At 56.7% G+C, this 12,449-nt stretch overlaps 1 protein-coding gene across 4 annotated transcripts in view; it reads left to right on the forward strand.

Annotated features, from left to right (window-relative positions):
* Positions 1-12,449, forward strand: part of TMPRSS6 (transmembrane serine protease 6) — a 41,835-nt gene that overhangs the window by 19,352 nt on the left and 10,034 nt on the right. For 3 of the 4 annotated variants that reach the window (XM_058741375.1, XM_058741377.1, XM_058741376.1), the window contains 5 exons: positions 509-621; positions 955-1,064; positions 9,479-9,624; positions 9,928-10,026; positions 10,913-11,026. In XM_058741375.1, coding sequence (XP_058597358.1) covers positions 509-621; positions 955-1,064; positions 9,479-9,624; positions 9,928-10,026; positions 10,913-11,026 — 582 coding nt within the window. The remainder of the gene's footprint in view (positions 1-508; positions 622-954; positions 1,065-9,478; positions 9,625-9,927; positions 10,027-10,912; positions 11,027-12,449) is intronic. The other variant, XM_058741378.1, reaches the window with a different exon arrangement.

The raw sequence follows: 12,449 nt of genomic DNA on the forward strand, positions 1-12,449 counted from the left end.
GGGAGAGGGGGACAAGGTGACCCTGGCTCCGGGGAGAGGTGGCGGGGCCCCTGGGAACCCTCCTGATCCCTCGCCCTCTCACTGTGTGACCTCAGCCAGGTCCCTCCTCCTCTCGGAATCTCAGCTTTGCAAAGGGGAATGATTCTCCCTCCCCCGATGCCCAGAACCGCGAGGCTTGCACAGTGGTGACCACGTGTAGTAAACGTTCAAGGGCAACACAATTCGTGCCGATAGGTAACATTTATTTGAGGACTCACCACCGATCAGGCTCTCTGTGCGTTGCGTGTCTATTTAATCGGCTTAGCTGCCCTGTGAGGTAGGTGCTACTATGGCCCCCGTGTTGCAGATGGGGAAACTGAGGCCCAAGGCCACACATTCACACTCGACCACTGAGCTCGACAGTTTAATGGCAGGATGCGGGTGGGGTTGCGGCTGCCTCTCACCTGCTGGGAGGCGCAGCGAGCTGGGGCCGGGGGGACCCTGTGTAACAGCTGTTCTCGGGGCCCAGCTTGCGAGGTGAACCTGACCCTGGAGGGCCGTCTGGAGCCGCAGGGCGTCCTCAGCACGCCTTACTTCCCCAGCTACTACTCGCCCAGCACCCACTGCTCCTGGCACCTCATGGTGAGCCCCGTGCCCTGCCACCCATCTGCCCTCTGCCCAGGGCACCCTATGGACCTCAGGAAGCCCCGGCGGGGAGGGGACCGCTGTCCTGCCCCTGCTGGAGCAGCCACAAGCTGGGCCCTGGGTGCACATCTCCCCGGGAGGGGGTGGACAAGTGTGGCCAAGGTCTGCCTCCCTTGGCCGCAGTGGTGCCTGTGTGTTGAGTGACAGACAAACCTCAGCCCCGGCAGGCCCTCTGTGTCGACAGGCCTCCTCCCTTTGCGGGGCTGGGAAGTAGGGCCACCAGCCCAACCACAGCCCACGGGCCGCGTGGTGACCACTCCTCTGTCACAGGTGCCCTCCCTGGACTACGGCTTAGCCCTCTGGTTTGACGCCTATGCTCTGCGGAGGCAGAGGTATGACCTGCCGTGCACCCAGGGACAGTGGACGATCCAGAACCGGAGGTACCCACCCCCTGGGGCCCCCTTCCTCTCCCCACAGTCACCCGCCTGGGGAGCCCACATCCCGGACCTCAGAGGGGCAGCGCAGGAAGAGGGCACAGGGCACAGGCCAGGCTATTAGGCCCGCCGCCCCGGCCCCAGCCTCCCGTCCTGCCACCCGAAGGTCTCAGATACCTTGGCTGTTGATTCTGGTTCGGGCGGGATGGCTTCGCTTCCTTGGCTGCTGCCACCCCACTGTCTGGTCCCCTGAATTCTCAAATGAGACGATTCTGGAGCCACAGGACTCCACGTGCACCCGGGGACCCCTCTTCCCTTACCCCACGCCCTGCTGTTGGCCAAAGTCGAGTGGCTTCCGGGCTGGAAAGCTGCATGGCCAGGGCCAAGTCCGCTCTGGCTAATGTGACCAAGGGTGGCCGATCGCCAGGGTCGCTCCGTATCACCCACATCACCCACGGGACGCTTGCCCTGCTGTCTGTCCTGACTTGGGCCCCCGGGGGACAAAGTTTCAGAGGAAGAAGTGAGCCCTCGGGGAGGTGGGACAGGACACAGCAGGGCCACCCGTGGGTCATCTGGGGTTGCAGTTTGATCAGTAGGAGGAGGACTGGTAAATGGCCACTGGGGCAGGCAACCTGGGGTCCCCGGTGGCCCTGACAGCTGCAAGGAGTGAGGTGGGAGGGTGGTGGGGAAGGGAGGCAGTGTAGACACGCTCTCCCCAGTCTGGGAAGAGGTGGGTGACCTGGGACATTTGGGGGAGGGGATACTTATGATGGGAGGGGCCCCATGCCTAAGCCCTGAGTGAGAGCGGCCCCCAGAGGGAGAGGGGAAGGTTCGGGCACCTGTAGCGGTGAGATGATGACGTAAGTTACAGGCAGGGCTGCGGGGGTAGGGGGAGTAGGAGGCCCTCCCGGGGTCCCATTGTTGGGCGGCAGACGTTTGGGGAGAGAAGAGGGATCTTGAAGTAGCCTCGCTGGCCGGGGTGGGGTCCAAGGACGTTGGAGAGAAGCTTCTGCACCTAGTAGGGTCGGGCCTCTGCCCTCCCTTTCAATCCCAGGATTCTGGTCTCAGAGGCTGGGATGCTCATGTGCAAAGTTCCTGACTTCTTGGCTTCACGGAGTTTGAGTGTCTGAGATTCCAGGACAGAAAATGCAAAAAGGTTCCAGGACTCTGGAAGCCTCGGATTCTGGGACTGGTGTCCACGTTCGCCAACACGGGCTTTGTCGGTCGATGCTATTCAGACACAAGGTGACAGGGTTGACGATGCTCCTTGACTCGTCGTCATCCTTTCCGGGGCCCTGGCAATTCATCAGGGACTGTGGTTAAAGGGAAAAAAGGCGAAATGCCTGTGGTGCGACCTCAGGCCCGTGCTGTTCGGGAAACAAAAGGCACCCTGTCCCATGGGTCCCAGCGTGCGGGTGTCATTTCTGGGCACCTCCACGTTTATCCTCAGGGAGCTCCCTGGGGACCCAGGGGAGTCACTCTTGCAACCGGAGTCGGGCGAGGCGGTTGGATCCAAAGCGTGTGTGGGTGTGCATACGCATGCCCATGGGCGTGAGTCCACGCATGTTCGCCTGCACCCGTAAGTGCCCACCCGAGTGCGGATTCTCCTGCAGAGCCTCTGAGCAGCTGTGCTGGCTGTTCACTCTCTTGGCCACGGCGCTCCTGACCAGCCCGCCGGCACCCGGGTGAGAGGACTGCCGGCCTCTGTGGCCCTCGCCAGTTCCGAGAACGGCCTGGGAAGTCCCACCTCTATCTCCTGAGACCTTCGGGAAGGATCCAGGGTCCCCAGGTGGAGACTCACGCCCCAGGCCGGCCCCCCCGGGGTTCCTGCCCATGTCTGAGTGTGGAAGGGAAGGCAGACGTGTGTCTCCAAATCATAAGCACAGGACAAACATTTCCTCTAGTTTCGCTCTTTTTTGATAATGATCATCCAGTGTAGACGCTGAGAAACTCTTTGAATGAGCATTTGTTGGAAAATTTGCTTGTGTGGGTGGCAAAGATATGAGAGGTCCGGGGAAGGGTGTTGATTTGCAGGCACAGGGTGTATAGGGAGGGGGAGGGGACGGACCCGGACCCAGAATGGCCACGGACGAGGAGCGATAGAGGGCGGGTTGGGGGCAAAGGGGCCTTGCCCTTCAGGTGGCGATGTAGCGATGAGGAAAGGCTGGGCATCCTCGGCTTTGTGGCCTCCCTCCCCTGGGCCCTTTCTGCCTTTCCCCACCTCCCTCCTTTCTACCCGGCTTCTCCCGGCGCCCACGGCCAAGGCCTCACGCCCTTTGAGTGGCCCGGAGGCGGCGGGGAGGGACGTGGCCTAGTGAGCCTGGCCACCGGCGGCTTGATTTCACAGAACCCGCTCTGGCTGGGCGTCACCACAGCATAGGTTTCCCCTTTACCGGGAATCTGCCTCCTGCCAGCTTCCTCTCCTGTGATGTCACTTTTCTCGTGATCTGCCCGATCGTTTCCCCTTCCCGCCTGCTGACGGGAGAGGCAGAAGCACCGGCTCCCTGGGCCCGCGGGAGCCCCCTGTGGCTGACCCGGCTCCGGGTGGCCCTCCTAGCCCTCTGTGCCGCTGGGTGGCCGCACTGCCTGCAGCCACGGGGGCTCCCGGTCAGACTGAGGTCAGCCCGACCCCAGGGCTGGGTGCTGGCCGTGTGCAGGCCCGGCTGCAGCTGCTGCCCTAGACGAGCTCACAGCCTGACGGCATCAGCAGCTGGCCTTCCGGGAAGTCGTTTTCTCATGTGTTCCTTAAAATACCCTGCAAGGGAGATATTATCACCCCCATTTTATAGCCGTGAACACTGACGCTTGCTGAGGTCGATGTGCCCGAGGTCGCGCAGCTGCTTCACGTGGCAAAGCTGGCCTCCAGCTCGGCTCTGCGGCTCTGGGTCCGGAGCTCTGGCCGCCACGCCAGACGCTGCTATCCTCCCTCCTTTAGTGCTTGCGACTTCTGACCCGCCTTCGCACGTAATCTGTCCTCAGGGAAGGGAGTGTGTGCGTGCATGCAGCTATCCTGGATCCTTCCTTCCTTCCTTCCTTCCTTCCTTCCTTCCTTCCTTCCTTCCTTCCATTCATCCATCCATCCACCTACCCACCCACTTTTCCTTCCTTCTGTCCACCCACCCTTCCATCCATTCACCCATCCACCCATCCTTCCTTCCATCCATCTACCCTTCCTTCCTTCCTTCCTTCCTTCCATTCATCCATCCGTCCACCTACCCACCCACTTTTCCTTCCTTCTATCCACCCACCCTTCCATCCATTCACCCATCTATCCATCCACCCATCCTTCCTTCCATCCATCTACCCTTCCTTCCTTCCTTCCTTCCTTCCTTCCTTCCTTCCTTCCCTCTTTCCTTCCATTCATCCATCCATCCACCTACCCACCCACTTTTCCTTCCTTCTGTCCACCCACCCTTCCATCCATTTACCCATCTATCCATCCACCCATCCTTCCTTCCATCCATCTACCCTTCCTTCCTTCCTTCCTTCCTTCCTTCCTTCCATTCATCCATCCGTCCACCTACCCACCCACTTTTCCTTCCTTCTGTCCACCCACCCTTCCATCCATTCACCCATCTATCCATCCACCCATCCTTCCTTCCATCCATCTACCCTTCCTTCCTTCCTTCCTTCCTTCCTTCCTTCCATCCATCTACCCTTCCTTCCTTCCTTCCTTCCATTCATCCATCCGTCCACCTACCCACCCACTTTTCCTTCCTTCTATCCACCCACCCTTCCATCCATTTACCCATCTATCCATCCACCCATCCTTCCTTCCATCCATCTACCCTTCCTTCCTTCCTTCCTTCCTTCCTTCCTTCCTTCCTTCCTTCTTTCCTTCCTTCATTCCATTCATCCATCCATCCACCTACCCACCCACTTTTCTTTCCTTCTATCCACCCACCCTTCCATCCATTCACCCATCTATCCATCCACCCATCCTTCCTTCCATCCATCTACCCTTCCTTCCTTCCTTCCTTCCTTCCTTCTTTCCTTCCTTCATTCCATTCATCCATCCATCCACCTACCCACCCACTTTTCTTTCCTTCTATCCACCCACCCTTCCATCCATTCACCCATCTATCCATCCACCCATCCTTCCTTCCATCCATCTACCCTTCCTTCCTTCCTTCCTTCCTTCCTTCCTTCCTTCCTTCCATTCATCCATCCGTCCACCTACCCACCCACTTTTCCTTCCTTCTGTCCACCCACCCTTCCATCCATTCACCCATCTATCCATCCACCCATCCTTCCTTCCATCCATCTACCCTTCCTTCCTTCCTTCCTTCCTTCCTTCCATCCATCTACCCTTCCTTCCTTCCTTCCTTCCTTCCTTCCTTCCTTCCTTCCATTCATCCATCCGTCCACCTACCCACCCACTTTTCCTTCCTTCTATCCACCCACCCTTCCATCCATTTACCCATCTATCCATCCACCCATCCTTCCTTCCATCCATCTTTCCTTCCTTCCTTCCTTCCTTCCTTCCTTCTTTCCTTCCTTCATTCCATTCATCCATCCATCCACCTACCCACCCACTTTTCTTTCCTTCTATCCACCCACCCTTCCATCCATTCACCCATCTATCCATCCACCCATCCTTCCTTCCATCCATCTACCCTTCCTTCCTTCCTTCCTTCCTTCCTTCCTTCCTTCCTTCCATTCATCCATCCGTCCACCTACCCACCCACTTTTCCTTCCTTCTGTCCACCCACCCTTCCATCCATTCACCCATCTATCCATCCACCCATCCTTCCTTCCATCCATCTACCCTTCCTTCCTTCCTTCCTTCCTTCCTTCCTTCCTTCCTTCCACCCACCCAATCTTTCTTGAATTCCTCCCGGTGTGGAGTTGCTGATGTGCAAGAAGGTTGATAGGGTCTCTTCTGACAGTCTGGGTGAGGCAAGAAGGAAAAACCCCCAACCCAGAGAGGTGAGAAAGCAAACCGGCCACTGCGCAAACATGTGCCTCCAGACCCCCACACTTTGCAGCTGAGCTGGGTTCCACGGACTTTAGACTCCTGGCGCCTCCTGAAGAGGGCTGATGGGGGAGGAGGTGACGCTTGGATGGGGAGGAATTAGGGAGCCAGAGGGGGTACATGCCCTTCCCCAGAAGGCTCTGCAGCAGGATCCAGACATGCAGATGCGCACAGGGGCCCAGCTGGTGCATCACTCCGTGAGGCAGGCTGCGTCAGGGAGAGCGGGAGAGGGAGGCGCGGGCTGCAGCCCTACACATGCCTCTGATTATTCCCAGCCAGTGTTCCTGGGGCTTCCTTTCCAGAAGAGGAATCTAGATTATTATGTGAAATTAGCGGCTGACTGAACTTGAAAAAAAATTATTTTAACATTGCATCGACGAAAAAGACCGTCTTTAACTTGGGTGAGTCAGCCTGAGTCCCTAGATTGTGGCCTCTGCCTTGAATTCTTATGGAGAGACTTGCCCCAGGAAGGCTGTCGCCAGCCCCTGCCCCAGCCCTCCAGGGTGAGCCCCAGATGCTGCCCAGACAGGTCCCGGGGGCACCAGGCTGAGCCACGGGCTGATTCTGGAATTTCTTCTCTCAGATGCCAGTAGGGAAAATGTCCGGTCAGCACGCACCGGTACATGAGAGAGCCAGAGCTCAGGGTGACCACGTGGCCCTCAGATTCTTCTGGATTGAAATGTTCCACTCCTCTCCCACCTGGCTCTGGTTCCTTCCCTGTCTCTCCACAGTCTGTCCCTGACTGTGTGGGGACAGTGCCTCACGCCCCTGAGCCTTAATTAAACACGTTCAGGGTTGTGCTGTGACACTTTTCCCCTGGCCCCGTATTTCCCACCTCCTACCTCCCCTGTCCCTGCTCCTCAGGGAAAATCTCCGGGCATAATAAGCCATGATAACATTTGTCCACGTTGGAAACAGTCCGATGGACGAGCCAGCCAGCCAGCCCAAACCCGCTTTGCTTCCTTAGTTTTAAAAGGACAAGGGCCAGGACTGCTCGAAGGCGCCCCCTAGTGGCGTTTCCTCCCTGTCTTGTCCCCTTGGACTGGAGGAGCCGGGCTTCTCCAAATTTTCCACCTTTACACCTTTTAAAATTATTGAGCGCCCCAAAGCGTTCTTATGCGGGTCATATCATCTACGTTTACAGCATTAGAAATTAGAGGTACGAAAATTTAAAAACACTTACCAATTCATTTAAAATAACGAGCCCGGGGGTGCCTGGGTGGCTCAGTTGGTCAAGCGTCCGACTTCGGCTCAGGTCATGATCTCACGGTTCGTGGGTTCGAGCCCCACGTCAGGCTTTGTGCTGACAGCTCAACCTGGAGCCTGTTTCCGATTCTGTGTCTCCCTCTCTCTCTCTGCCCCTCCCCTGTTCATGCTCTGTCTCTGTCTCAAGAATAAATAAACATTAAAAAAATTTTTTTAAATAAAAACAAAAAAAAATAAAATAACGAGCCTGTTACATTTTAACATAAATAACGTATTTTGCAAAAAAAAAAAAATTATATTTTCCCAAACCAAAAACAGTTGGTGGGAAAAAATATCGTTTCACGTTTTTGCAACTCTCTCCTAAACTGGATTAGTAGACCAGAACTGGATACACACATCTGCTTCCACATTCAACCGGCTGCCATTATCGCTAACACATCGTGTAGTCTCTGGAAAATTCCCCCGCATCCTTGTTGAGAGAATGTGGGTGAATGCAGCAGGTATCATCCGAGCATTATTATGAACATAATTTTTACTTTGGACCCCCCGCCCTGAGGTTCCCCGGACCACACTTTGAGAACTGCCTGTTGGTCTGGAGGCAAGGAGAGGATTCACTGTGACTAGACAGCAGGAGGAGGCCGGACCTTAAGCTGGGTCGGTGGCGGAACCCGGGAAGTGGGGCTCACGTTGCAGTGACAGCCAGGGTGCCCATCTGCCCCACCCCCACCCCCAGAGCGGGCTGAGCACGTCCTCCTAGGTCCTGAGCAGCCTGGATTCTGGTTTGCCTCGATGGTTCCCTACGCGAGCCTCATCTAGAAAATGGGACGAGAACAATCCCTGTGTCACAAGATGGAGTTGTTGCAAGAACCTCGAAATCTCTGGGCAGTGAGGCCTTGTGATGTTGCTGTCGATGTGGGAGGCCGGACAAGACAACCCTACATCTTCCTCGGGTGTTTGCTGATGAACTCATTGCTTAGTTGAACTGTGGAGGGCTTGCCATGTTCTAGAAGTTCCGGGGAGGTACCCGGCGTCTGCAAATCAGGGGACCTGCTCTGTGGGCTGCATCTGCTGTGGGATGCTCCCATCATGCTTTGGGGCATTCCCGCCTGCTGTCTTGACTTCCTCCTGTCCTCTCTGCTGGGAGGGGGCACTTTCCCTTCCGTCTGCATGTTTTCTGACCTGTGTTCTGGGTGTTTCCTGCGTCTGTAAAGCATCCCTATTTGCTCTGTGAGGGTGCTCCCTTCCCTGTGGGGGGCGTTCCTATGAGCTGTTCAGGGAGGGGATCCCACCCGCGAAGGGAGGGAACCCCAGGCTGCTGTCTGGGTAGCGACCCCGTCACTCTGGGGGGGGGGGTGGGCTGCCCCCCCTTGGTGAATGCGTGCCCACGTGCTCTGGGAGGCAAGGTATTCCCAGGTGTAGGGTGGGATGAGCTCCCCCATACCTCCATCCCTGGAGATGGGAAGATTCCTCCCTGCTCTCTGGGCAGAACTTCACCCCTCTGTGGAAGTTCTCCCACCTGCTCTGTGGGGATGAGGGCATCCTCTTGGGGTGGGGGAGTCCCGGAGGGATGTGATGGCCCTCCTGTGGCCGGGGAAACGGTCGCCCCTTCGTGGGACAGAGAAGCTGATGGCCGTCAGCGTTACTCTATTGTATTGGTCCTGGGAGCAGAACTGGTGTCTCCCTCAGGTCCAGAGAGAGTCACAGGGAGACCCCCCAGGGCTATGGAGGCTTCTCAGTGGGCAGGACGGTGCCCGAAGCGGGCACACGGCTGCCTTCCCCCTGCCCCCCTCCACACTGAGCACAAGGGGAGTGTCGTCTCCTGTCTACACCCAGTAGACCAGTCAAGGACTCCTCCCTCTACTGACACACTGAAGTTTTGTCGGCTTTGGAGTCAACGGGGATGACCATTTCCCTTATTTTCTAAGGCAGGAAAGCATGCAGCTCAGAGAAGGCCACGGGCTTGCTAGGGAGCCAGGCTTTGAATTTTATCCCGCAGGGAATGGGGAGCCACTGAAGGGTTTTGAGCAGGGGGATGACGGAGGCTGATTTCCAGAAGATGACTGTGGGGGTGAGCGTTCATCCAAGGGAGAAGTCAAGACAGATGAGGTGGACGATGGGGGAGCAGCTCCCCTTTCCTCTCCGGCTGCTCTGCCCTTGCCCTGTCTGTGCGCGGGGACCTAAGCTGTCCCTTCCCTCGGGCCGGCCTGTGTGGCCCTGAGCCTCTCTCGGTCGCCCCCAGGCTGTGTGGCCTGCGCACCCTGCAGCCCTATGCCGAGAGGATCCCCGTGGTGGCCAGCGCCAGCATCACTGTGAACTTCACCTCCCAGATCCCGCTCACCGGGCCCGGCGTGCAGGTGCACTACGGGTTATACAACCAGTCAGATCGTGAGTAGGGGCAGCCTGGGGGGCAGGGCGGGCACCCCCCGACGCCCCTGCAGCTTCTTCCCGCCTGCCTCCCATCCCCAGAGGCTGGACAAAAGGACCGTGTGTGTGTGTGTGTGTGTGCGCGTGCGTTCACTAGGCACACCCTCTCATACACGCCTGTGCATGTGCTGGGTCCGTGTGCCTGGCCACGTATGTCCTCATGGACTGTGCATACCGGCGCGTGCGTGAGCACACGAATGCAGCGTGTCCATCTGCCCGTGTCTGCACGATGACACGTGTCCTGACGGCGCCCTCCCCGTCCAGCCTGCCCTGGAGAGTTCCTCTGCTCTGTGAATGGCCTGTGTGTGCCAGCCTGTGATGGGGTCAAGGACTGCCCCAACGGCCTGGACGAGCGGAACTGCGGTGAGCCGCCCACCCGTCGCACCCCTCCTCTCTTCTCTATGCTGAGCCGAGCCCCCTTCTTCAAGTCACGCACGGTCCCCCTTCTCAGCATCCGGGAAGTGGGCTCCCTTCGCTGTGCTAGGTGGCAAAATGGAAGCAGAGAGTGGGAAAGTGGGCTCCCCCGGACCGCCATGTGGGGCAGGAGCAGGGATAAGGTGGGACCCCAGGTCTCCTGACTCCCAGCTCAGGGCTTCTCTCCATCAGATCACAGCCCCCAGCCGGCTGTCCGAGAAGGAACAGAGTGGCTGGAGGACCAGGAAGGGGAAGGCTGTTGTGCAGGGACAGGCGAGGCGTGGGCGGCCAAGGAGATAATCCTGTGTCTCCCTCCCTCGCATGCGGTCTTCACTCCTCTACTCAGGGGTTCGGACTGCAGCTGCCATCTTCTTGGAGTTATGTTCCCCACTGCCCGGCCCTGGTGGTCTCTTGGAATAATGCCTCTCCCTCTGAGTTCTGGCTCCTGGGCCCCCAGATTCACCACCGGGGCAGCCTTTTCTTGTGTGACCTCCCCAGGCCTCCCCCAACCCCGTCCCACCCAAGTTTTACATCCTTGGGGAGAGAAGCGGGAGGGAAGGGAGATGTGCTGGGGAAGGTGCCTCATTTTTGGAACCAGAGCACCTGGCTGCAAGTTCTGGCTCAGCCAGGTGACCTTGGACAAGTCACTTCCTTTCTCTTTCCACTGGTGAAACGGGGTACCTCACAGTACCTCACAGGGTTGCTGTGAAACTCGGTGGGTAGAGTAGCTAAGAAAGACATCTGGGATCATAACACATGTTCTGCAGGCAGCACAGGGTCCCGGCCTGGCTTCTCTGGCTTCTCTCACCTGCCTCCTTTGTGTGTCCCCACACAGTCTGCAGAGCCACATTCCAGTGCCAAGAAGACAGCACGTGCATTTCACTGTCCAGGATCTGTGACCGGCAGCCTGACTGTCTCAACGGGAGTGATGAGGAGCAGTGCCAGGGAGGTAGGGGTGGGGGGTGACCAGCTGTCCAGAGGAAAACCAAACAATGGGCTTAGCCAGACAGCCCAGCCCTTCTGCATGCTTCTTCAGCAAGGGCTTCTGCCTTCTTGTCCAAACACTTACCAACCCATCTATATGGACGCTGATATGTCCATTCATCCATCCAACCATCCATCCAACCATCTGTCCAACAACCTGCCTCCCAATCCACTGAACCATTAATCTACTCATCTATGAGTTCAATTAACTACCTGTGTGTCCATCATTCCATCCTCCGTCCACGTATCTATGAATGCATGTATGCACGCATCCAACCATTGGTCTCTTTACCTACCTATTTGCCTATTGGACCTTACATCCACTCATTTCTCATTTATCCATCCTTCTAGCTGTTTGTCAGTCTCCCTACTGGACCATCAATCCACTCGTTTGTTGGTCTGCCCAGTCTCCTGTCTGTATTCATTGTTTACCCATCCATCCATCCATGCATCCATCCATCTATCCATCCATGCACCCATCCATCTATCCATCCATGCATCCATGCATCCATGCATCCATCCATCCATCCATCCATCCGTCTATCCATCCATGCATCATCCATCCATGCATAGATGTATCCATCTATCTACCCATGCATCCATGCATCCATCCATCCATCCAAACATCCATCTATCCATCCATGCATGCATCCATCCAACCATCTATCCATCTATGCATCCATGCATCCATGCATCCATGCATCCACCCATCCATCCATCTATCCATCCATCCATGCATCCATCCATCCATGCATCCATCCATGCATCCATCTATCCATGCATGCATGCATCCATCCATCCATCCATGCATCCATCCATGCATCCATCTATCCATGCATGCATGCATCCATCCATCCATCCATGCATGCATCCATCCAACCATCTATCCATCCATGCATCCATGCATCCATGCATCCATGCATCCACCCATCCATCCATCTATCCATCCATCCATGCATCCATCCATCCATGCATCCATCCATGCATCCATCTATCCATGCATGCATGCATCCATCCATCCATCCATGCATCCATCCATCCAACCATCTATCCATCCATGCATCCATGCATCCATCCATCCATGCATCCACCCATCCATCCATCTATCCATCCATCCATCTGTCCATCCATCCATCTGTCCATCCATGCATCCATGCACCCATGCATCCATCTATCCATGCATGCATGCATCCATCCATCCATCCATCCATCCATCCATCTATCCATCTATGCATCCATGCATGCATCCATCCATCAATCCATCCATCCATCCATCCATCCATCCATCCATCCATGCATCCATCCATCCATCCATGCATCCATCCATCCATCTATCCATCCATCCATCCATGCATCCATGCATGCATGCATGCATCCATCCATCCATC

The sequence above is a fragment of the Neofelis nebulosa genome, chromosome 8 (genome assembly GCF_028018385.1).
Source record: "Neofelis nebulosa isolate mNeoNeb1 chromosome 8, mNeoNeb1.pri, whole genome shotgun sequence".
Taxonomy (NCBI): Eukaryota; Metazoa; Chordata; class Mammalia; order Carnivora; family Felidae; genus Neofelis; species Neofelis nebulosa.